This window comes from Rhinichthys klamathensis, unplaced genomic scaffold, assembly GCF_029890125.1.
Source record: "Rhinichthys klamathensis goyatoka isolate OS25496 unplaced genomic scaffold, OSU_Roscu_1.1 h1tg000396l_1, whole genome shotgun sequence".
Lineage (NCBI taxonomy): Eukaryota > Metazoa > Chordata > Actinopteri > Cypriniformes > Leuciscidae > Rhinichthys > Rhinichthys klamathensis.
In genome coordinates, this window is record NW_026606898.1 from 472,083 (window position 1) to 496,886 (window position 24,804).

Consider the following 24,804-nt stretch of genomic DNA (forward strand, 5'->3'; position numbering starts at 1 on the left):
GCTAGCCTGCTCATGGTCTGCTGCAGCTGAACTGCATTGACAATGGATACAAAATTATAGGATAATTTTTTGGCTTCAATTTCTCAGAAAATATGAATCTTTCCCGCAGCGTAAGCTAGCTTACGCAATACGAGAGAACCTCTCGTAAGAGAACCAATCTTGATGTTGGACACGTGAAAAAAATGTGTTTCTGTGTATGATTGTTTGGACAGAATGATTTTCATTGTTGTATTAGGTTTTTGTGTGTTTGTTAATTTGTTTGTGTTTTATTTACATTACAGAATTGAGAGAGAAAATGTGTTTAACTTTCTTTGAAATACAGTATGAATCAGACATTCCATGTCTTTAAAAGAGAGACTGTAATGTTTTGAGGATGATTGATGTAATATATATTTTTTTGAATTATGTAACAGTCACACATTTGGCAGTATTAGCCCCCATACAAATGCACAGTAAATGACATTTCAGAATGCCAGTAAAATATGACTTGGAGTTTTAAATAAATGACCTAATTCTGTCTGCATCTCATATTGGACATTTTATTTCATCTCTGCCCTGAGATCGACCCCAGCAGTCAGTGTCCTACCAAGATCAACTACAGCTACGATAAAGAGGAAATGAATGCAAACCCGCCCTGTTACTCGAGTCCAGAGCCTGAAGTCATCCTACAAAGTGCAAAGGAAAAACATCCCTTATTTGACCACATATGCTGTGAATTAGACACTGCTTGTGCTTGTGTAACTTGTGTGCCAAATGACATATTGAGTACAATGTTATAATTTGCTGATTATCATGACATTGAGTAAGACTTTTGTACATTTTACATAATGCCTATGGTATTCCTGCCTCTGGACAGATCACATTGTGCCTCCAGTAAATCAACTAATGAGGGCAGCATATCACAACTGATCCCATGTATTATATTAATGGATTGTTTTTGTTGTTGTTTTCCAGATTCAATATTTTTTTAACATGTAAAACTCAAAGAGTTTAAGGCAAAGCATGGTTAAGTGGAACGTATTTGGATCTACATCTTTTGTAGGTCATGGAACAATAAAAACACACACAATATAGCTATTAACTATAATTTATTTATGTGATGTAAACTGAATTTTCATCAGCTATTACAGTCTTCAGTGTCACATGATCCTTAAGAAATCATTCTAATATGCTGATTTGATACTTCGTTATTATCAATGTTGGTAACAGTTGTGCTGCTTTTTTTTTAACCTGTGATAATTTTTTTCATGATTAATTGATGAACAAAAAGTTAGAAAGTACAAGCATTAAATCTTTTCTAACAATATAAATCTTTACTATCACTTTTTTTTAATCAATTTAGCACATCCTTGCTGAATAAAAATATAATTTTCTTACAAAAGATTTATATTTGAAATAAATGCTGTTTTTTCTTTTTTATTATTTTTATTCATCAAATAATCCTTGAAAAGTATCACAGGTTATTAAAATAATAATAATTAAGCAGCACATCTGTTTCCAACATCAATAAATCAGCATTTTAGAATGATTTCTGAAGGATCATGTGACACTGAAGACTGGAGTAATGGCTGATGAAAATTCAGCTTTGCGTCACAGAAATAAATTATATTTTAAAATATAGTAAAATAAAACTATAATTTTGTAATAATTTTTCACAATATTACTGTTTTTTTCTGTATTTTTTATCAAATAAATGCAGGATTGATGAGCATATATATATATATATGTATATATATATATATATATGGAACATTTAGGGTAATAAACACTGAAATAGATATATTTTAAGAAGAAATATAGTGAAAAATCAAAAAGATATACTGTATGTGTTTAAATACATTTTTAAATAACCAATACATTTTTTTGCCATTTTTAGAATATCTGTTTTTAAAATATATCTGTAAATACATTTATTTATTTATTTTTTGGATGAATCAAATCATTATAGGACAAATAAGTTACTACTGTAGTTGTTCTGTATGTTGGTACAAGTTAGAACCCTGCATGGGTTAGGTTATACAAGTTCCAGAAATTGGATAAAAAGTTAGAAATGGCCAGCAATGTATCATGACATTTTTATTTATTTATATTCCAAAAGACTTGCTCAGCTCCCTCTGAAGTTTATAGCGCCAAACCCAATACCATAACCCCAAAAATCTAAAGAAAATGACAGTGAATATGTTGAATAAGCTCCTATTTCCAGCCCTAAACCATAAACACAAAACCTGATTGATTAATTGATCTGGGAAGATGACTTACTGGGCAAAATCATGTTAAGTGAGTTCTGAGGTTATTTGTGATCATGGGACTCATATTTAGGCGATGAGCTCAGCGATTTGGCATGATTTTGAGTAAAAGTTCTTAAAGGGCAATAATAATAAAATTCACAGAGTTTTATGAGTCCCTCACTGCACACACTTTTTCAGGAGAGGCAGACTATGAAGAATGGGCAATTTATTCATGATTATTAGCTTTGAAGGAAAGATGTTATCTTATAAGGCTTTGTAATCAAGCATGACGTCCAATCATGACAGAATATAATACGTACTGAAATTTATTTTGGTACATGAATGACAAATTGGTAAAAAATGGATATGACCTCAAGAGAACCAGACCCGGACCTCTATTAAAATCTCTATTAAACTATCGAGAATGTTTAATAGAGCGAATCTGGGCACTCACTGCCTCCATATCCCCTGCTAGATTATTTCTTGCCAAGAGGCCAGTTCAATCTAGTAGCATCTCTCACATCAACCTTAAAAATACATCAGTTGATGATGGTTGTGAAGTGACACTGCGATGCTAAAACGATTTTAAAAAGTTAACCTTCTTTAATTTTGTTTCTGAAAATGCAGACAAACAGACACACAGACATTTAAAGAAGAGAAGGTATGCCCACAATTCTTTTTCAAATAGTGTCAAGTCTGAGATTTGAGTGTAAATATAAAAAAAATGAAGAAAGCTGAATACAGACAACAACATTTCATGATGCCTTGCTGATGTATACATAAGTACGAAATACACAGTCTGTTCCAAAACCTAGTGAGCTTCTATAAAGGCATTACTTATAGGCAGCTGCTTACTAAGCCAGTAACTGTAACCTCAAGGGAGACACAACCGATTTCAGTAGTTAGCTGTTAGCATATTGCTAAGCTAACAGCATTAATACTCTACCCGGATAGCACACACACACATCTCCAGGGTGTCTTTAATGGAGCGCTTCATCTGGAAAACATCTGTTTCCATACATTCTAAACCATAAACATCTAAAAGTCACCATCAGTTTGGACATCTCTTCTGTTCTCTGATGACGTGTTTTACGGCGTGAGTGCAGGGCAACCACGAGATTATGATTCCCAACCTACATTTTTCTTTTTGAGAAGCCATTTGAATTGGATATACTGTAGGCCTACGTTATAATTTTAAGGGATAGGTCATCCAAAAACTAAAAAATTCTGTCATCATTCACTCACCCTCTAGTTGTTCCAAACCTGTATGGATTTCTCTCTTCTGCTGAACACAAAAGAAGATATTTTTAAGAATGTATTTTTTTCTGTACTATGAAAGTCAATGGGCCCCATCAACTGTTTGGTTACCCATATTCTTTAAAATATCTTCTTCTTCGAGGGTGAGTGAATGATGACAGAATATTCATTTTTGGATGATCTATCCCTTTAACATCTGACAGGAAGCGACGGATTGCAGATTAAACCAGATGAAAATGCGCACATCAAAAACACATCTCCACAATATATGTGTGCCATCAGGGTAAGCATAAAAATACATTCCACATGCAAATATAGGGTAAAACAGTTCTTTTTAATTACACTGAATTATTTTAGTAGATACTTTTCAGTAATGAATAAAACACGATTGTTTATAATCGACATTTACTTGAATGGAATCATCCTGCTCATCACAAAATCTGTCAGCTTACTAGGTTTTGGAACAGAGAAATTATATACATTTCGGATTGTCATTAAACTACCCAGTGCTAAATTCTCTATTTACAAAAGGCTCATTCTATCATGGTATATCGATGAACAAACAGAAAATGACTTCATATATGGGAAAAAAGTGAGAAAGGACATTTCCTGGTCTAAGCTGAGAGCAATATTCAGATTGGATGATTGGTTGGGTTTGAAAGTGTTCACTAAGATTTCTAGCAAGAGTGTGGCTCCGGACACACACTCAGTAAAAGTCTGAGAACCAGCTCATGGGCGAGCATGAGGGAGGTCAAGGGTCAATCTCCTCTGGAATGATTGTGAGGATGACGTCTTCATTGCCGCGTCGTACCACCGCTCTCAGACTCTCGTCTCTCTTGATGGATGTGCTGACGTCACTAGCTGACGTGATCCTCTGCCCGTTGATGCTGATTATGACATCACTCTCCTTCAGACCGCCACTAGAAAACCAAACAGGAAGCAGTTAAAACTTTCTTAATTGTTCTAACTGTGCTTGGCTTCACATTATTGGATTCCCATTACCAAAAAGTATTAGGTTTTTTGATTTCTACATAGTTTAAAGGAGGTGATGTCATTAACTCGCTTGATTGTTTAGTGAGAAACCCATTTTTCCTCTGTTTCAGAATATATTTGGCTCACTCTCAGGAAATTGTGCTGACTACTGATAGGGTTTTACGTAAATATCATGCTTTCACTGTGTAGATTATTTTTCTAAAATACATCATGCTTTTTTTTCAATTTTATTTTTATACGTCATGCTTTCAAAATCTTTCATCCCCACATTTTCTGTTTTGACATTTCTCATCTAAAAATGGATAGTTGGATCTTTCTGACATCATATTTAATGGAAAGATATTAAACAAAAGTTTCTCATATCAGTATTTCCTTATGTTCACATTTATATTCATGTAACATCCAACACTGAAATGTTTTAAAGTTAACAGGTTTGACTTAACATGTTTAAAAGAGAAAATGTCATGAGTTATAAATTCATTTAATTACCAATAACTCTACCTGGATTTACTCAACAACTGTATCTACAGTATTATACGCACATTGAGTATTAATTTGAATTTTGAAGGGTATGCAAATGTCTGTGGTGGTAATCGCCCTGGTACTCATTGTGAAAATATGAAAGTATATATAGGCTATATATATCTTGAAAGTACTGCAGCAACCTCAAATTTAGTTGTATTTTTTTTAGGTTTTAGTCCTTTTTTTATCCCCAAATGCACCATTTCCTGAGAATGGGCCATTTACACAGTTTGAAATGGCTCCTGTCATATTTGATATACTGTTACATTTAACTGATCATGCTCTAATTCACAGTAATTCTCTGTAAATTCTCTAGCCACAAATTGTAACTGTGTGCATTTATTGAAAAATCCCCAATACTACAGCATTCAACTCACTTAGCTCTAAACGGGCTTCCCACAATGACAGGAAGTGACCACTTATGTACTGTTCACATCATCTCATTTATGCTAAAATTGAGTGGAATCATATGGCTACTTTTTAGTGAATGTTCACCCACACACAATGAAATCCCAAAAGTTCATTTTAGTTACAAAACCTTTGCCTAAGGCAAAGAAAAAAGAAAAAAACTGCTGCCTCAGCATGATTATGAAATTGGGTACACATTTTGCACACGTTTTAGAAAGCCAAAAACTGTTCATTTAAATCAGTAAAATATGTATTTAAATAGAGCATTTTTATGGTAAAGACAGCATCAAATATGAAACTATGGCCACTAACTTCTTATTGTGATCTAGTTAGTATGGAAGCTTGTTTCCTCCATGGAATAAAAAATTCAGAGATAAAATGTCAAAATTGCGGAATATAAACTCACAGTTCTGAGATAAAATTCTGAATTGCGGGATATAAACACATTCTGAGAAAAAAAGTCTGAATTGCGAGTTTGGGCTATATCTGAATTTTTCATCACAATGCGAGTTTAAATCTCACAATTCTGACATTTTTTTCTTTAGAATTGAGATATAAAATTCTGAGAAAAGAAAAGTCAGAATTGTGAGATAAAATGTCTCAATTACCTTTTTTATTCAAATAAGCTTTCATAGGTTTGAATGTGCACATTAACTTTTACCAATTGTAAAATGTATCAAATCCCTCCAACCACCTGACTTTCATTGTTTCATGTGGTGCGATGGACTTACACTTCAGCTGGTGTTTTCGGGATAACTTCAATGACGTATGCTCCAGAGGTGACATCTGGGAAATCATTCTGTCTCTCCTTTAGCTCCCTAGCAAGTCTAAGAGTGACAGATAGGTAGTAGATATAAATGTCATGTTTGCTGGTATCCAGCTTTTTCTATGTGTTGCTACAATTTGAAATGATTAATTTTAGATGGCTGATTCATTTTATTTAAATGTTCCTCTAGAATCACAATCACAAACACACATCAGTATTCAGAAAGCATGCACTGCATTTGTGACTCACGTTGGGGTTAATGTCATCATTCTCACACCAATATATTTCTTTTTTGTGGCCGTTTTTCCTGAAAAAATAAGGAGATATTCATTGATTGATACTATAAATCTCAATCACATTTTAGTGTGTTTAAATAGAGTAGATGTTTTTGATTTAGCACATTTCAGTCCATCATTTTGCTCCTGACCTTTAGCCTGTCTGTCATGAGACTCAGCCAGGAACTGCCGGATCTTGTCAGAAGGAATGGCGAAGGATATTCCTGCTGTCACCTTCAGCGTGTTGATTCCTATCACTTCACCATCCTACAGCAACAGACACAAGAGTGAAGACACAAATGTAAATGTGAACTCACACAAACGCACCGCACATCTGCATGCACAGATGTCTATCTGTCACAATGCGATGCTTCCGACATTGATCATTATGAATGCACGCATGTGTTTATGTTCACGGCTGACTCAACACACAGTCTCTCTGCCAACAACATATGTTTCCAGGCTCATAAAGACTTGCCATAAACATTATCGACTGTGTACACTTGGTCCTGGCTGCATTCTGTCACTCCAGTTAATTCGCTATCACGTAAGACTCAAGCTGTTTTAATTATTTGCATATGGGGAGGACATAATAACAAAGTAAAAATCTTACCAGGTTCACCAGGGGCCCTCCTGAATTGCCATACTGAAACACAGAAAGAGTTTGGGTTTATGAAATGTGTGTGATTCTTTTTTTTTCTCTAGTGAAAACCTCTTTGCCACTAATGGGTCATGTATATATATTTAAATCATAACAACAAGTATGTACTTGCTACTGCCAATAGAGAAACAAACACACTGTGTATTACTTTAAATAAAACATAAGAAAAATGTCTAAAAAGGGAATAAAGCGTTTAAAAGGGGAAAGTGTCCAAATGAACAGAGGATCTGGTGTCTTTGTCGTGCCGGGTAATCAAGAAGGAGGGGCAGTGTTCAGTCAGGATGGATTCAGGTAAGGGTCTGGCGTGTGTGCTTCTCCTCAACAGCTCATCTTCCCTGAGGCCACGGCACATGGAGAGAATGGCGGACCAGCATCCTAACCAGTCGGCGCAAACAAGTGTTTTCCATATGGACCACGAGTCTGGTAGTCTCAGCCTCAGACGTCGCGCCTACAGAACGTTGGCTGAACCTCTGATGCATATGGCACACTTCTGTGGCGCCAAACCCCCTCAATAAAGAAGAACGCCATTGTGTTCACAAGCGCTTATCAGGAACAACTAAACACTGGATTTTCAAATGTATGTGAAGTATGTATAGTTTGTGGCATAGACTCAAAATGTGTCCAAGAGTTTTACACACCGCCTGTTATTTTAGGGACATCCACGCCCCTAAACATGACGCGGAACAAAACGAACTTGCTTTACATGCCAGTCAGACAGCCTCTGGGAGGTCCTTGGCCAATGAACCCTGCTATGGAGTCCAGACCTTCTGCCGTCAGTCTGAAGGTCTGGCTACGCGAGACTATGGGTCCGGTGACTCAGTCCATATGGCGGTGCGGGAAACCCTCCATGCTCCCCTTTTGGACCCATGAGGACACCAGTGTGCATGCACGGGGAAAGAGACGCATTGTGCATTTAACAGCCACCGGTCCTGGTTGTTTCCGCGCCCCTCCTCTCTTTCACACCCACTCCTGTCGTGACCGCGGATGGGGTGGCGCTGATAATAAGGGGAGAGGACAACATACTAAATCGCATAGCAGATCTAGACAGGTGGAGCTGGGGAGGTGGAGGGTTTCAGAGGAACTCTGATAGCTCGCTGCAGGACTAGCCTACAGTGTACATTGAACCAGACCATTTAAATGTTGAGCAAGCGATCTTATTGACTGCAGAATAAGCAGAGGCCAATCATCTTGTGCCATGTCACAAAGGAGTGATTGCTTGCAGATTTCATTTAAAGGAATTATCTGCGCCCTCTAGAGTTACTTGGCTGAACTAGTAGATATTTCAATCATAACAAAGTAGTTTTGGCATGCTAATGGTTATGGCAATGTTAATGTATTTGGTTTTGGTGGACTAGATCAACTAGATCATGCTACACATGCTGTAGAGCAAGTATAGACTTGCTACTGCCAATAGATACAAAGACACGCTGCTATCAGCATGCAGCAGCACTCAAGCCATTGTCTAATAAAAAAATATTTTTCTTATTAACAGATACAGACAAAACTGAGCATCATGTCATTGATCTACTTAGCAAACAAAGACTGTTTATGTAATATATGATCAAATGTAGTGTTTGAGCTCACATTGATGATGGCATCTGTCTGAATGTAGTCCATGTCAGAGTTACGCAGACCCAGCTCTTTGCCGCCTCTCTGGGTTGTGCTGACTATGCCTGTGGTCACTGTGTTCTGAAGGGAGAACGGACTGCCGATAGCGACCACAAACTCGCCTGGTCTCAGATCAGCTGATCTGCCCAACAACAGCACTGGAAGTTTCATCTGCAATATGAAATAAAATACAGCATGAGGCTTTGACACTATTGTCCTGGGCCATAATCAATCATTGAATTCAAGTTATACTTTAAAGACAGAATTATGATAAGGCATATATATTTTCTGAAATTGCAAGTATGCCCCATTAAAATAAGTTCTTGAATATATTATTAAGGTAATTATATTTCCTCTCAAATAAATACAATTATTAAAAATCAAATAATCATTAAATATTTTAGCAATCATTAATTAACAGAAATGAAGTAAGTAGGCCTAAATCTTCAAGCTGTTTTTCCTCCTTCACAAAAGCAAATGTTATTGCTCATAGTTTGCTCTCTACAGCTCAGGAGACTTAATTTAATTCTCAGTTTGAGACCTGCTCATTGTTGAGAACTATAGAAAAGGCACATGTGAGATTACTGAGGTCTTTTTCTAAGGAGAAACATCTGAGAAGCAGGAGACCTAAGCAATATACTCCTTTTAATTCATTGCTGTGAAGGAGAAACTGAGATATTAAGGAGATTTAAATGTGATTTCCCTTTGGGAGGAAACATTTTTTTAATTGTATTTTGTAACTCTCTGGCATTGTCATGCAAATGTTTCAGTCCATTCTTCCTATAAATGTGTGATATTCAGGGGCTTTCTGAAATGTACTACCCACTTCAAGTGCCAACATTTCTGTTGTGTCACTATAATGCTTTTCCAGATATTACCTTTCATGTAGTGCGTAATATAGCTGATTGTAAATATATAATGTCTGCAAAGTTATTGTAAACTATTGCAGAGTTATTGTCTCCCAAAAGAAATAACCAATTCTGAATTGCCTGAAACAAGGCATCAATAATTCCATCAATTACTTCCTGCACAAACCTGCGTAGGTTTGAAACAAATTTGCATAATGCTAGCCCATGGTCTTCACTGGCTGCCCACGAACAACGTCTACGTTGACCCGCCCTCAAACACTGTAGCTGGAGCTGAGGCCTAGAAGAGTTTGGTTCGCATGTCGACATGCACTTCCAAAGGATGAGGACTCAAATTGGTAAGGTAAAAACGACAGCGTTGTTACTGTTTGCATCAAGTGCTGAGGAAGACTCCGGAGCTGAAATTCTGATATGGTAATGGGCGTTTCGTTTCTGACCCACACTATAAGTGGTAGACCAATCACAACAGTCTGGGCCATCTGACCAATCAGAGCAGAGAAGGCTCTGGGAAAGAAGGGGTTTGGAGAGCCCGAATCCTTTATCAAACCGTTTCAGACACTGAGAAACGCTGAGCCTGATGCTGCAAAGTAATTTTTTTACCTTGAATGCATATAAATCTATTTTAGGAGACCTCCAAAACAAAATTAGGAACCTTTAAAATAGCATAATAGCGGCACTTTAATATATAGGATTTCCTTTGATTCTTCATTGCTTCTTGTTTTACCTACTTATTGCTTGTGTGTTTTGGGTTAACACATTCTTTGTATGGTTCAGCTTGTGGATGAATGCTCTTGATTTTCCTCGAGTGCTCTGATATGGCCAGCTGAGCTGCAAGGCAGTAAAACACACCCATAATGCTTTCATCACCATACACAGCTGGTATGGGGTTCTTCTGGTCAGTGGTTGTTTTACAACAAACATAAAGCTTGAGATTGCGGCTAAACAGCTCTACCTTCATCTCCATGTGCTGAATCTGATGGGATGTCTTGCCCTGTGGTGCTTTGAAATGTTCAGATGATCTTGCAGATAATGAAAGGCCTCAAAGAGCCACACACCTCAGATGCTCAGACTAAAGAGGACCACAGCTTTCTGATGTTTACATGAAGATGTCCTCCATGTTACTCCCTACTTAAGTTCCAATTATTTGCATGTCTTTTTATACACCTGAATCAGTTTTAGGTCTGGATTTTTTCAACCCAAATTTGGGTCAAATATGGACAAACCCAACCATTGGGTTAAAAAATGTAATTAATAAAGTCAGGCTGGGTTTGTCCATATTTGTCCCAAATTTGGGTTGAAACAACCCAGCATTTTTTACAGTATATAGCCATATATATATATATATATATATATATATATATATATAACACATACACACACTTTTTACAAACTTTTATGTTATATGCAATGAATCGAGTTGACAACACTTTAATACATCACGTTTGAAAATAATGTACCACCTTCACTAAACCCTACTTGAGGTCATAGCATATAAGTGTGCAAGGAACCACATGAAATGAATATATGTGTGATAATCTGCCCTTGTAATCAAAATTTGTGTGGAAAAAAGTTGGTGTTTTACTGTATCTAGTGTTCATTTCAGCTGGAAACTGCAGTGAATTGTATATGTGTGTAAGTACATGTGTAAGTAGTTTTGCAGAAATGTAGGTAGAAAACAGACATTTATGAATGAATTTACTTCCTTCAACTATTCCATCAAATACCATTTTTTATTTTTCCACTATCCACCAAAAAACATGCACAGGATTGTGATAGTATATCATAGGTGTCACGGGTGGTTGCTGGCAGACAGATGAGGAAGACGTATACCATTCAATTCAAAAGGTTTATTCTCTAAAGATCTAACAGGAAGGCAAATGGATAGCAACACACACTGAACATAGACAATGGGCTATATGCACGCATAACTTCCGCGTTTGACGCAAGGATGCTCGTGCGTTTCCGGTTGGGGAGATTTAAAGCGGAGGAAAACCAAGGAAAACGGGATTATGGCAGAGTCTTCAAAATTTACTGTCCTCTCGTCTTTGAAACGAAACTTTAATACGTTTAGATGTAATTTTATATATAGTTATGTTTATTTAATATAATAAACAAAGAAGCATAAACAAAATGAGGGGTGTCTGTTTTGTCTGTTTTTGTGACTAACGTTTCTTTAGTATAGCAATAGAGTATAAAAACCAATATAAATTCTCGGTATAGCATTGGACTCTAAGATCGGCGGAAGTAATCCAGCATCCTTAGACCTTCACCGGAAATACTGCCGTGCATAGAGCCCATACCGGACACTGGACTGAAACAGAACTGAACATAATAGGTGTTAATGATGGTGACTGATAAGTGCACAGCTGAACATGATTAGTATCCATGACAACAAATGAGTGACGTAGGCAGGTGATGACAAAACATAACGAGTCCAAACTAACGTGAATGTGACAATATAGGCAGCTAAGGATACATTTACTGTATAGTACAAAAACATGTAATTCAGATGCATTAATGCTTTTCTATATATACTGTCTGTATTTTTAAGTTTCAGACACATCCTTGATAAAGTTTTATAGCTTAAGTTTTCAGCTGTTATGTTGTTATATTATAACAGCTGCACTATAATAACACACGACTACTGCTGAAACGAACCGGACAAAAACAAAATCAGTTTTTTTATGAATATTAGAAATAAGCAAATAACTGAACAATAGCTTATTAGTTTTATGTGTGGACTTGTGTGTATATGCACTAGACTTTTGGTTGTCAGGAAAAAATACAAAATAAATGAAAGTTCAATCAATGCCTGCGGTGGCCACAGCTGTATGGTTGATTAGAGATTAGAACCTCCCTTTTCACTCTTGAGATTCCAACACCATTCCCCTTCTGGCAACAGGAAGAGAGGGAGGAAATGAAGATAAAAGTTCGGTGAGAAAGAGAAAAGGCTGCTCATATCATCAACTGTGCCTGGATGGAAACATATCTGCTGAAAGAATCGACTACAAACTCATGTTTTTGTGCAATCTGAAAAAAGAAGAAGAATATGATTGTTTGCCTGTATTTAAAATAAAATGTGATTGTTTTTTTTGTTTTTCAGGATGTCCATATCTGAGTCTGTGTGTGCACTTATGTGTTTTGGTATGTACAGCTGTCAGCTTGTAGCCTAAGGATAATTCCAGATGCTGGAATAGAAATGATGGTATCCTTATTAAGGGGAGAATTTCAGAAAAGCTGGAATGACATTTGGCAAACATGTTATCTGTGTGCTAAGTCAAGCATCACTGTTACTGTTGCTTATACTTAGGCTTAGTGTTTTTTAACAAAGCCATAACCTTAAGTACTAAAACTCTTTATGTAACTCATCCCACACCATGATTCAGACATGAATGACAGCACAAACCATGTGGCTTATTTAGAAATGAGGTGCTAGGTACTTTCTAAGACTAATTTATGATTTTGGCCCGGCAGGGTTTCCCAAATAGGGGCTCGTAAATCAATGAAAAACGAATAAGTAATTAAATCGAATGTAACACTAAAATAAATAAATGTCTGTAATCAAAATAAAACTGAAATAGATTGACATGATTTAAGTTTGATCAGGGACGTCACTAGATATTCATGGATGAGGGGCTAAGCCCCAAAAACGTCTTTTCATTCATGTAACAACAGGTGTAAAATCTATCGAAAAAATGTTGCTATTTTTTTGTCAAGGTTGGTTAAAAGTATATACCTGTCTCATAGTTTGTGTTATACACTCATCTACAATATGACTAACTTATTTTTATCCAAATAAAGAAATTAAAGTCCACTAACACCTAACAAAAAGAACATAAATGGTTGTACCAGCCAAAATACGTCTTGGATTTTATTTTAAATTTGAAGACATCAATCATAGGCCCTATATTAACTTTAAATCGCAGGGGTATTTCAAAATAAATATTTTACGCCTAAAGGGTTCAGCTCACAAAGAAGTTTGGGAACCCCTAGTGTGGTGGATGAGAAACCATGAGGTTTGTTACATTTCTTATTACATTTTAATTAACAACAAATTGTGTAAAGACGACCCCCAATGAAGTGTACAGGTAACTGACTGAAAGTGCGGACCAATTATAATTCACTGTGGGGTGGAGCAGGTTCGGGGCCGAAAGCCGTGGGTGCGGAGGGAGGCCGGTGGAACGAAAGCTAATGAGAGACACCTGTGTGACATAGCCAATCTCGAATCCCAATCTCGAATACCACAAAGGAGCTCCGGAAGGATACATTCACCTTTCACAAAAAAAGGTCTAAAGGGTTAACTGAAACTCTAACAGAGGATACAAGAGGACAAAAAACAAGCCCATATTTTTGGAAGTGGAGGGAGTATGGGAGAATGCCTGCTGAGCATTCCAGGCGGTCTTGTTTGCAGATGCACAATCAATGCTTAGCTAAAGATAACATGCTACTGTTCTACTCCTTCACTCACTCCCACAACCTCTGACTGCATCTGACAACCTACAATCATGCTCTTAAGCCAGCAGGCTGCGTCCTGCAGCAAATCTAGCTTTGCTAAATTTACTCTTCAAATTATATGTGCTTTTGTGCTAAAACAATATGCGTTATTTGTACCGACACCGGTGCTAAACACAAGAGACAGAAAGACATAGGCGGTGGGCTATTAGTGGAATTGTCCCCTTCTCCTAATTTCACAGAAAACGAAGGACGCATTTAGAGGCCGCATTTGAAGGAGCCTTTCAGTGGTGACGCGATCGGCCTTGAATGTGCCCTTCGAAGGATGCAGCCTCTGAATTGGGACGCAGCAGAGATCTGTTCCAGTGCGTCACACCGCACTTTCAAACCTCCTTGTTTAGCATACTGTATATAATCTATGTTTTGATGTCGCAAGCTTCATGCTTTCTAACCTTATCTCCACTTTTTTTCTTTTTGTTGCAATTATTCTTCTTGTTGTACATATAAAATACAAGAAGTTCGTATCAGCAGTCCCATATTCATAATCGTGATCACGCAGTCCAATATAGGCCTATAAATAATTACTGTAGTAATTGTTATATTGGAATTGCTCTAGTGACCCTTTTTACATTTGAGCCCCTGTCCCTGAGAAACTCTCTACACAGCCCTATATACATTGGATTGATTTTAGTTGATTGAAGTATCGGATTGGGACTCGGTTAGCCTGGTTAAAACCAGACCATTCTCAGTTGTAACTGAGTTATGGTCTGGCAAAGCGTCATAGACAAATCATTTCCAGAGGGGCGTCACCAACGAACGTCGCGGATAGACCTAAAACCAATCAGAGCGATGAAGGAGATGACGTATGCAGAGCGGTGGAGAAACATCTCCGAGTGTTGTTCTTTGCTCGGTTTTTAACAAAAAGGAAACGTTCAAATCGCTTAAAACAGACGCGATAGCTGATTCGAACGAGTGATGTTCGACGGCGGCATCCATCTTTGTAATGTAGGCTACACAATCTGCTTCAAAATCCCAGCGCAGTCATCATCGTGTAAAGCCCGCCCCAACGTTTCTGATTGGTGCCTCGATTTCAACGGATTGGAAATGGGCTTGAATGAGCTCTTTGCCAGACTAACTTTCAGAGCAAATCTAAATTTGCCGGAAGTTGTCTGGGTTTTCCCCAGGCTAGGACTCAGTATCAGCAGATACACAATATTCAATGACTCGGACCGGGTCAGGGGCACAAAAAAGCTTGATCGGTGGCATCCCTAAGTCTTTAATGATGAGGATTTTTCAGCTCTTTGCTCTCAGTCAGGACTAAAAAGAGATGTTGAATTTCTGCATCTGCCTAAAATTTGATACTTTACTCTTGCTGAATATTACGCAAAAACCATTGGAGAAATGACATTTAGTGCTGATTGTACTAACTGAAGTGCTGAACTGTGCAAACCGGTGAAAGGTGATCAGGTGGTTATGTACAAACATGAGCGTTACAGTTAAATAAGTTACAGTAAATGATGAGCAAGAGCTCCTTGTGAAATTCTAAGATTTGGAGTGTTGTTTATTGTTATTATTTATTTATTCATACATTTATTGTACTGTATTCATTTTTTAATTAAAAAAGCATGCTGCGAGCAATGGGGATAGCACATTACATTTACATACAAAATATATATTATAAATGCAAATACTACATTTTATGTCAAGATAGTAGCAATGTGACATACATTCCTGTCTATGTTATTGAGACATAGCCGTATATATTTTTTTTTACTGTGCAGTATGCAGTAAGCAGTACTGTAGCATAGCTTTCCATTCCAAACACAACCATAGTTTATCTAACCTTTATCTTTTAGATGAACCTCAAAGGGAACACAAATAAACAGGGCATGTTTTGGAATCAACAGATTTGAGCAGGTTGCCAAAGTATGGCAAGTATGTACGGTTGTCTCATACTTCCATCTAATCTTGATGTTTCTTCTGTTCTTCATTTTCCATCAATCAGATAACAAAACATAATATTCATTGATCGTTCTACAGGGCGATTTAATCAGCTTGTGTCGTCTGTTAGAGTGGAAGCGGATTTGACGACTGTTTCATTAAATCCCTATAATCTCTTTACAAGTGGATCATTGATGTGAATTTAGAAAGCTCTCTGAGAAGAGAAAACAAACTACCACTGCCAGACCCACAGAGATGAATTATCCCAACTGATGAATCAGATTTTGCTTCCACAGGGCAAAACGACTGGCCCGATTTCAGACAGCTTAAACTCGATGTAGATCCAATCTGAACTGATGTTTTGACTGTTTGTCTCTTGAGTAGCTGAAATTTTAGCCTATGATTGTTGTTGTAGTGTTCAATAGCCTCAAGATGCTCATCTTTCATGGAAGGGGTTACTGGGAATTGCTAAATCCAAGACTGTTTTCTTTGAACTCTTGTATTATGTTAAAATTCTGTGTACGGTCATTATGTTATGGGTCAATTGGACCCAGTTGAGAAGTTGAGAAACTCACATAACTATATATAAATATATTTAAATATATTTTACTTTTGGGTCTGTGCACCTACCTTTAACCATGCAATTAATCTGTTAAATTTGCAGGCATGCACACAAATCATCCTAGGTTAACCTGTATTTCCGACAACTCGCGGGTCAAAAATTGTGGGTCAAAGATAATTAATATACCTAAACAAATTTGAACATTAGATACAAGTAAATATGTTCACAGCTCATCAAAACCTGTCATGGCTATTAACCATCGTTCTGTGAAATTCAAAAGATTAACCTTAACCAAACCCCTTAGTAGCAGCAAATGCATTCTACGTCGGTTCAAATCCTTGAGGTTACACTAGACTAAATGCCACAAAACTTTAGATTTCATGTGGTCCTTAAAGCTATTCACCTTAAACTTTCAGTGTATGCTGTCTGGACACATCCTGGGGATGTTATGTATAGCCTACAAATTTGAAAACATGTAAAACTGCAGGAATTGTTTGTAATGCTAAAGAAGTTCTCTCAGCCCACCCATAAAGTTGATGAGAAAAGCATTCACATTCTAATGGCATTCTCCCTGTCTTAGCGTGATCTGAGCATCTCAATGAGATTTTAGCATGGCGTCAATTGCTAATTGGTTAAAATGGCAAAAAAAAAAAAAAAAAAACCCCAATGGATAATCCAAACTTCATCCATAGACATATTGGATGAGAAAGCTCTTCTGTAAATAATTCACTTGTTTTGAAACGGCTGTTGAGTCAAAAGACACATGATATGAATACATATTTATTGTGCGCAAAACCTCCATCTAGAGCAAATCAATCCCAGCTGAGCCCCAAACATCCTCTCTAAAACTCCTGTGTTCTGCCAGAAAGAGCAGGAATCTTCGACTGGTTCTTCCTGTTCCGCAGCAACCGTAAATCAGATTCCATTGAGCTGGTGTTTCCAAAATCACAGTCACCCTGCCATAGGTCAAACTGACAGTTAGACGTTTCTGACTTTGGCTTCATGTATATTGACAGACAGGGACTGTTTATGCCAAGTCTTAGCTTTTAGCATCACTTTTTTACAACTTAAATCTCAAGCCAGGCAGCTCCCATCACTCTGATACAGTAGATGTCAATGCCAGAACACAATTCCCTGAAGATTCCAAATAAAATATATTGCCATATATTTCTACTTTAAACATAAATTCACTGTGACATTTCAAAAACATGGCTCTAAATCATCCATTTATCACAATTTTTGAATGACAATATTTGTCTTTGCAACAAGGAGTCTGACCTAATTTTGGTGTCTTGCCCCATCATGGAAAAAGGCAGCAAGAGTGCTTTCTTGGAAGACAAGACCAAACCCTTTCAAATATGCGCTGAAATAACCCAGGATGAGTGACGGCTGCATGACTGCCAGACTTCATCTCTTAATACCCTGAGGGATGCCAAGACTCCTTGTATGTCTTTGAACTGGCATCGATCAGCTTTGAGTACAAAACTGCCAACGTGAATGTTTGCGGACTAGTTTTGTGGTATGCATTAACCACTGGAAAACTACGTACATAAAAAGAATTCAATGAAAAAATCCAGCTGCTGTTTACCCATGAAATGTTTACCCTCATTTGTATGAGCAATTGAATGTCAGCAGTGAGACATTGAAGGGCTCTCTTTCTTTGCTCTGATGAGTCAGGAAGATGTGTCTGAGCAAGACCTCTGCATTACATGAGCCTTAACCAACACCAACCTTAAAAACTGACCCAGATTTTAGAAAACGTGACCTCAAAGTCAGATTTCCACTAATGGGGTCTGTTTAGAGCAAACTGTGAAGAACACAAGGCAAGTTACGACAGTGCCAGGATAGCATGTTGGCGTTGCAACTGAGCAAAGATCATCTTCAAATTATCGTTTCAGTGCATTCACATGAATTCCTGGTTATTGAGACAGGAATTTTGCCAGCAGGGCTTCCCAAATTACATTTAAGGGGAATTCCAGACAGATAGAACAATCGGTCCCAAATTAAGTTGGATCCAGCCAACTAACCCAGACTCATTTTTTAGTCTGTGCATGTAAATGAGTGGCCTCAAAAAAGTATTTGGACACTTGTACCACACATTAAATTCTCACATTTCATTGTCTAATATATCAAGTGACTGACATCTGCAAACCAAATGCTATAACTTCCGAATTAACTTCCGTGTTCTGCATAATTTTTTTCAATTTATATTAGTACTTTTAATAGTTGTGGCAGTGATTTTTATTGGATGTATGAAGTCAGTTCTTCAATCTACGTTTTATGAAATATTTTGCTTGAAAAATTAGCTTATGTTATGTTTGTTTAAAATCTACAAAAAATATATTTTGTACTTAGTGCAATGATATTCAGATATTTAAGTGTCACTGCAGGTATGTTATTATGATTAAAATCACATCAAACTCAAATGTAACCAGTCCTACTCGACCCACTCTAAAAGGGTTTCGAACCGGCGTCTCGCACGCCTCTTGAGGAGAGTGGAGTGAGGTTTACTTGCACAGCTCTTAGCTTGGCTACGTTATATTCACCCCCCTAAACCTCACTCCCATCCGGTCCGGATCACAACACCCGATGTAACCGGTCCTCCTCAACCCGCTCCGAGTGGGATTCGAACTGGCGTCTCCAGCATGGAAGGCGGGCACGCTAGCAAGGACACTAAAGACCACAGTCCCTAGCGAGCCTCTTAAAGAAAGGGGAGTGATGTTTGCATGCACAGCTATTACTAGCTTGCTTCCATTACAGTCACCCCCCTAAACCTCACTCACATCCGGGTCACGGCACCAAATGTAACCGGTCCTACTCAACCCACTCCTAGCGAGATTCGAATCGGCGTCTGCGGCATGGGAGGTGGGCATGCTAACAAGGATGCTAAAGGCACTAAAGGACGCTAAAGTGACGCAGTCACTAGTGTCAGTCGCTAGTGTGCCTCTTGAGGCCAGCGAAATGAGGTTTACTCGCACAGCTTGTACTAGCTTGCCTCCATGACACAAAGTTAAAATAGAAAATTACATAAATGCAGACATGTAAGAAAGTTGCATAAAATGAATAGAGAAATGTGCACGCTGAGGCTGTCATCAAACATCCCATCAGCGTTAAACACAACTGCAGAAGGCTACACATCTTAGCTGCCGTTTTGGGACTCCTTAATGACAGGGGCTGAGACGGTAGTAAATTACAAAGTACTGTCAGGCTTGTTTTTCTGTTTATAGTCTTCTAATAACATGAAACTACTAATAGCGAACATATCCCACATCAATGAACATATCCCGCAAACTCAAAAATCTGAAAAAACAAAGGGCCCAGATGAGACAAGATTGAACATAGCCTTCTGCTGTGGTCACCTATACATAGAAATTACTTAGTGACTTGTAGCTCAGGGTTTTACTCAAACATACATACAAAATTTTGTAATTGAATAATTTTTCAATCTAGATTTTACATTTCCTTATACCGTTTCCCTGGCAGTCAGAGAATGTGTGGCATTGGCCTCTTTGGCTTTGTCCATAATCCATCCTTGAATCCCAATTACACTCAACCAAAGTCCATTTCATTAGGTAATTTATTTGGAGGTAGAACTTATTGTACCAGACCCACCATGTTGGGATTTCAAACATTGTGGGCTTTTTACCAATCTCTGACTCTACTGAAAAAAACTGTAAGTGGTATTTGAACTTGCAGAAATTTTTTCTGAAAAATCATGTTCAAAATTGAGTATTAATACATCAGGCTTTTGAGGAACGTTTATATCTCTCAATCATCATTATATTGCATTGCTTTATTTTTTGCCCCTACAATAAAAACTTCAAAGCTTTTATCCTAAAATTAAATATCTGACTAAGACATATTATTGGGAGATAGAGTAACAACTAATTGTAACGATCAAGTCCACTGGAAGCAAGTTGAGGTGAGAACCCAAACGCAATTTATTCCAAAAACCAGATAAACACAACAAAAGCATGACAAGGCATGGAAAACTCTAAACTAAAACAGGAACACAAACCAAGACTAGCGAACAAGATACTGGAGCCTGGACATAGAACAAACAATACTCGACAAAGACACAGGGCAAACATGAGAGTTAAATACATACAGGACTAACGACGAGACAAGGGACACCTGTAAACATTTAAACAATCAACCAATGACAACATGACACAACAGACAAGGGAACACAAGGCAAGATCACATGACTAGAACAGGGGATCACATGACAGACAAGAACAGGAACAAGACACAAAACCCACACCGTGACATAGCCCCTCCCCTATGGGCGGCTCCCGACGCCCATAAAAAACAAAAAACAATAGTTCAGGAGGGTGGTGAAGCGGAGGCGGTCTGGGGGAGGGATGGAGGGCCAGGCCCGCACAGGGGAACGGGACCAGGACATGGTGGACCTGGGCCATGGAGCGTGGGCAGACCAGGCTGTGCAGGCGACCAGGGTGGAGCAGGCAGTTCAGGTGGCCAGGGCGGTGAAGACCCTTCGGGCGGCCAGGGCGGTGAAGACCCTTCGGGCGGCCACGGCGGTGAAGACCCTTCGGGCGGCCACGGCGGTGAAGACCCTTCGGGCGGCCACGGCGGTGAAGACCCTTCGGGCGGCCACGGCGGTGAAGACCCCTCGGGCGGCCACGGCGGTGAAGACCCTTCGGGCGGCCACGGCGGTGAAGACCCTTCGGGCGGCCACGGCGGTGAAGACCCTTCGGGCGGCCACGGCGGTGAAGACCCTTCGGGCGGCCACGGCGGTGAAGACCCTTCGGGCGGCCACGGCGGTGAAGACCCTTCGGGCGACCACGGCGGTGAAGACCCTTCGGGCGGCCACGGCGGTGAAGACCCCTCGGGCGGCCACGGCGGTGAAGACCCCTCGGGCGGCCACGGCGGTGAAGACCCCTCGGGCGGCCACGGCGGTGAAGAGGGCTTTCGGCTGGTCAGGACCAGCCGTGAAGAGGGCTCTGAGCTAAGCAGAACCAGCGGCGAAGGAAACTCTGCGCTGGACAGGACTGGCGCAGGATCAGTGAGCTCTGGTGCAGGATCAACGGCCCCTGGCGCCGGATCAGCGGGCTCTGGCGCAGGATCAGCGGGCTCTGGCGCAGGATCAGCGGGCTCTGGCGCAGGATCAGCGGGCTCTGGCGCAGGATCAGCGGGCTCTGGCGCAGGATCAGCGGGCTCTGGCTCAAGGGTGTGCGTAGCCCACACACACCACATGGCTGTGGCCATAATGGCCAGTGTTGCGGTCACTGAGGGCTCAGGCGGCGCATGCGTGGCGTGATCAGTCTCTGGCTGGGCAGACGTGACGTGAACAGTCTCTGGCTGGGCAGATGTGACGTGAACAGTCTCTGGCTGGGCAGACGTGACGTGAACAGTCTCTGGCTGGGCAGACGTGACGTGAACAGTCTCTGGCTGGGCAGAAGTGACGTTAAGCTCAGTCTCTGGATCGGCAGATGTGACGTGAAGCTCAGTCTCTGGATCGGCAGAAGTGACGTGAAGCTCTGGCTGGACGTGGCTGACGTGAAGCTCTGGCTGGACGTGGCTGACGTGAAGCTCTGGCTGGACGTGGCTGACGTGAAGCTCTGGCTGGACGTGGCTGACGTGAAGCTCTGGCTGGACGTGGCTGACGTGAAGCTCTGGCTGGACGTGGCTGACGTGAAGCTCTGGCTGGACGTGGCTGACGTGAAGCTCTGGCTGGACGTGGCTGACGTGAAGCTTCCCAGGCTCAGCGGATACGGTGGGTTTGTGGGGCTCATCTGCAAAGCCCACAGTAAATGATGAGCCGCTTAACAAAAGAGCAAAGTCCATATACTGTACCAGCGTGCATTGAGGGGTATTGGCAGGCATGAGATCATAAATGGATGCATCAAGTCCATGGTGAAACATGTCTTTCAAGAACTCATCATGGAGATCAACCCCATGACAAAGTCCGCAAAACTCCTCCACATAATTCTCGATCGGGCGACCATCTTGGCTGAGGCGATAGAGACGGATTGCTGGGTCCATGTTGTGGTCGAGTATTCTGTAACGATCAAGTCCACTGGAAGCAAGTTGAGGTGAGAACCCAAACGCAATTTATTCCAAAAACCAGATAAACACAACAAAAGCATGACAAGGCATGGAAAACTCTAAACTAAAACAGGAACACAAACCAAGACTAGCGAACAAGATACTGGAGCCTGGACATAGAACAAACAATACTCGACAAAGACACAGGGCAAACATGAGAGTTAAATACATACAGGACTAACGACGAGACAAGGGACACCTGTAAACATTTAAACAATCAACCAATGACAACATGACACAACAGACAAGGGAACACAAGGCAAGATCACATGACTAGAACAGGGGATCACATGACAGACAAGAACAGGAACAAGACACAAAACCCACACCGTGACACTAATATGTATATGCATTTTAAGTTGTTAAGTAGCTGTTTTGTCCAGTTTAAATTATCTTTTTTATGACTTATTTCATGTCAGGCTTTACAGGGTTTACAAGCCACATGATATGAAGTAGCATTCATGTCCTCAGCACAAATAGTTAAATGGGATGAGAATGTATCATGTTTTGCACATAGTCATGATTCTTGTGCACCTCTGATATTATAGAAATCTATAAACCAGAACTTCCTGAATGTGAATGACTTCACTAACAACCATCTTACAGATCTCTCCATTTCATCTTCGAGCAACGGGTTTGGCAGACAAAAGAACAGCTGTGGAATAAAGACAGCCGTGTGTACTCAGTCCTAGAGTGGAAATACATACAGTACAGACACATCGACCCTCCTGCCAATATTTGAGTTGTGACCCATTCAACATTCAGACATACACTGATCTTTTAGAAGTACCATGACCCAGATCTAAATGTAGACAATCCAGTATTAGTCATCCTTACCAGTAATTTCTCCTCACCCCTCTCACCCTGATGTGGCCTGTTGAGTCCTGTTTTTATGCGATACAAACTGGAACTCAAAGAGTAACATGCTCTAACATGCTCCACTGGCATCTGTTTTCCTCTGCATTTCTGCAGGGTATGCTTTTCTCATAGAAGGTTAGACCTGTTTCAAACATACAGAATCTGGAGCAGGTTATAGCAGCAGCAGGGTAGAAATTCTGCGGCCTGGTACAAAACCTTCATCACAGAACCTGCGGTTTTCTGTGCCCCGCTTATACGGCCCTGTGCCACAGTATAACTAGGGATGCACATGTTATATGTGTGGCTGATTCGATAATTACTTTCATGCTATGGCTGATAACCGATGTACACTATACTTTTCTAGTACTTTTGGCATAATTTATTTTCAGTATTTAAGGCAAGACACTACAGGGTAAAAGGTAAAAAATTGAACTAATGGATATCATCACACTGTCCCCAGATTAATCACAGTACATTAAGATAACTGTTTTGTATAAAAGTTTTCTGAAATCTTATGTTTAAATATGCAAATGAGGTATTATCTAATTAAGAAATCTGACCATTGGATGTCAGACCAGGTTCAAAAATCTTGCTTCATTTTGTTGTCATATTATACATATATAATTAGGAAACGTAAGTTTATAAGACAGTATGTAAAACTATGTGAAAAAAGTATAGGCTACTCAATGAAAAGAGTAAACAAGGACCCAACGAGTCAATGTATAGAAAAATAATGTAGAAACTAGATTTTCTTTAAAATATACTTATAAATACGCTACAGAAGCTTCTGGAGTCGTTTCTGTGAGAAAATTTTACTTCCGCGTCTGAAAATGGGCGTGGCGGGCGTGACGTAACGGGCGGGAGAGCGGTCGATTCAAACAACAGGAAAACAATGGATCGCAATGACATTTCGGACGCTGAGGAAGTACTTACTCGTATGACGGACCACAGCCATACAATTATGAGCCTGCTATGAGCCTGCTATGCTGCCGAGAGAGCAGGACACGCCAGGACTAATGTCAGACAGAACGGTCAGAGACACCATGAGTTGTGGTGTGAGAACCAGTGGAGAACAGGACAGGTGTCTTGGTGAGAGACGTGCTTATATAGATATACACGTTCGCTAACTATACACACTGTGCTCACAATATTGTACAGATTACCATCGTATATCAGGCCAGCAGACATTAGTACTTTTAGGGATATACTATTAAATGTATAAAAACTATACTTGAGTATATTTCTATTGTACTAAAAACATACCCAAGTACATTTTTAATACATATTTTTCACCTGGGTTATAACATAAACAGAAAATTAAAGATTTGAATATTTAAA

The 24,804-nt window shown here is 39.5% G+C and overlaps 1 protein-coding gene across 1 annotated transcript in view; it reads right to left on the bottom strand.

The window, feature by feature from the left end:
* Positions 1–3,802: 3,802 nt before the first annotated feature.
* The window catches only part of htra1b (HtrA serine peptidase 1b), a 48,540-nt gene continuing 27,538 nt past the window's right edge, over positions 3,803–24,804 (bottom strand). The window contains exons 4-9 of the mRNA XM_056234507.1: positions 8,695–8,889; positions 7,063–7,095; positions 6,602–6,716; positions 6,424–6,481; positions 6,140–6,235; positions 3,803–4,405 (exon numbers count right to left, since the gene is read on the bottom strand). Of these exons, the coding sequence (XP_056090482.1) occupies positions 4,237–4,405; positions 6,140–6,235; positions 6,424–6,481; positions 6,602–6,716; positions 7,063–7,095; positions 8,695–8,889 (666 nt within the window). The 3' untranslated portion in view covers positions 3,803–4,236. The remainder of the gene's footprint in view (positions 4,406–6,139; positions 6,236–6,423; positions 6,482–6,601; positions 6,717–7,062; positions 7,096–8,694; positions 8,890–24,804) is intronic.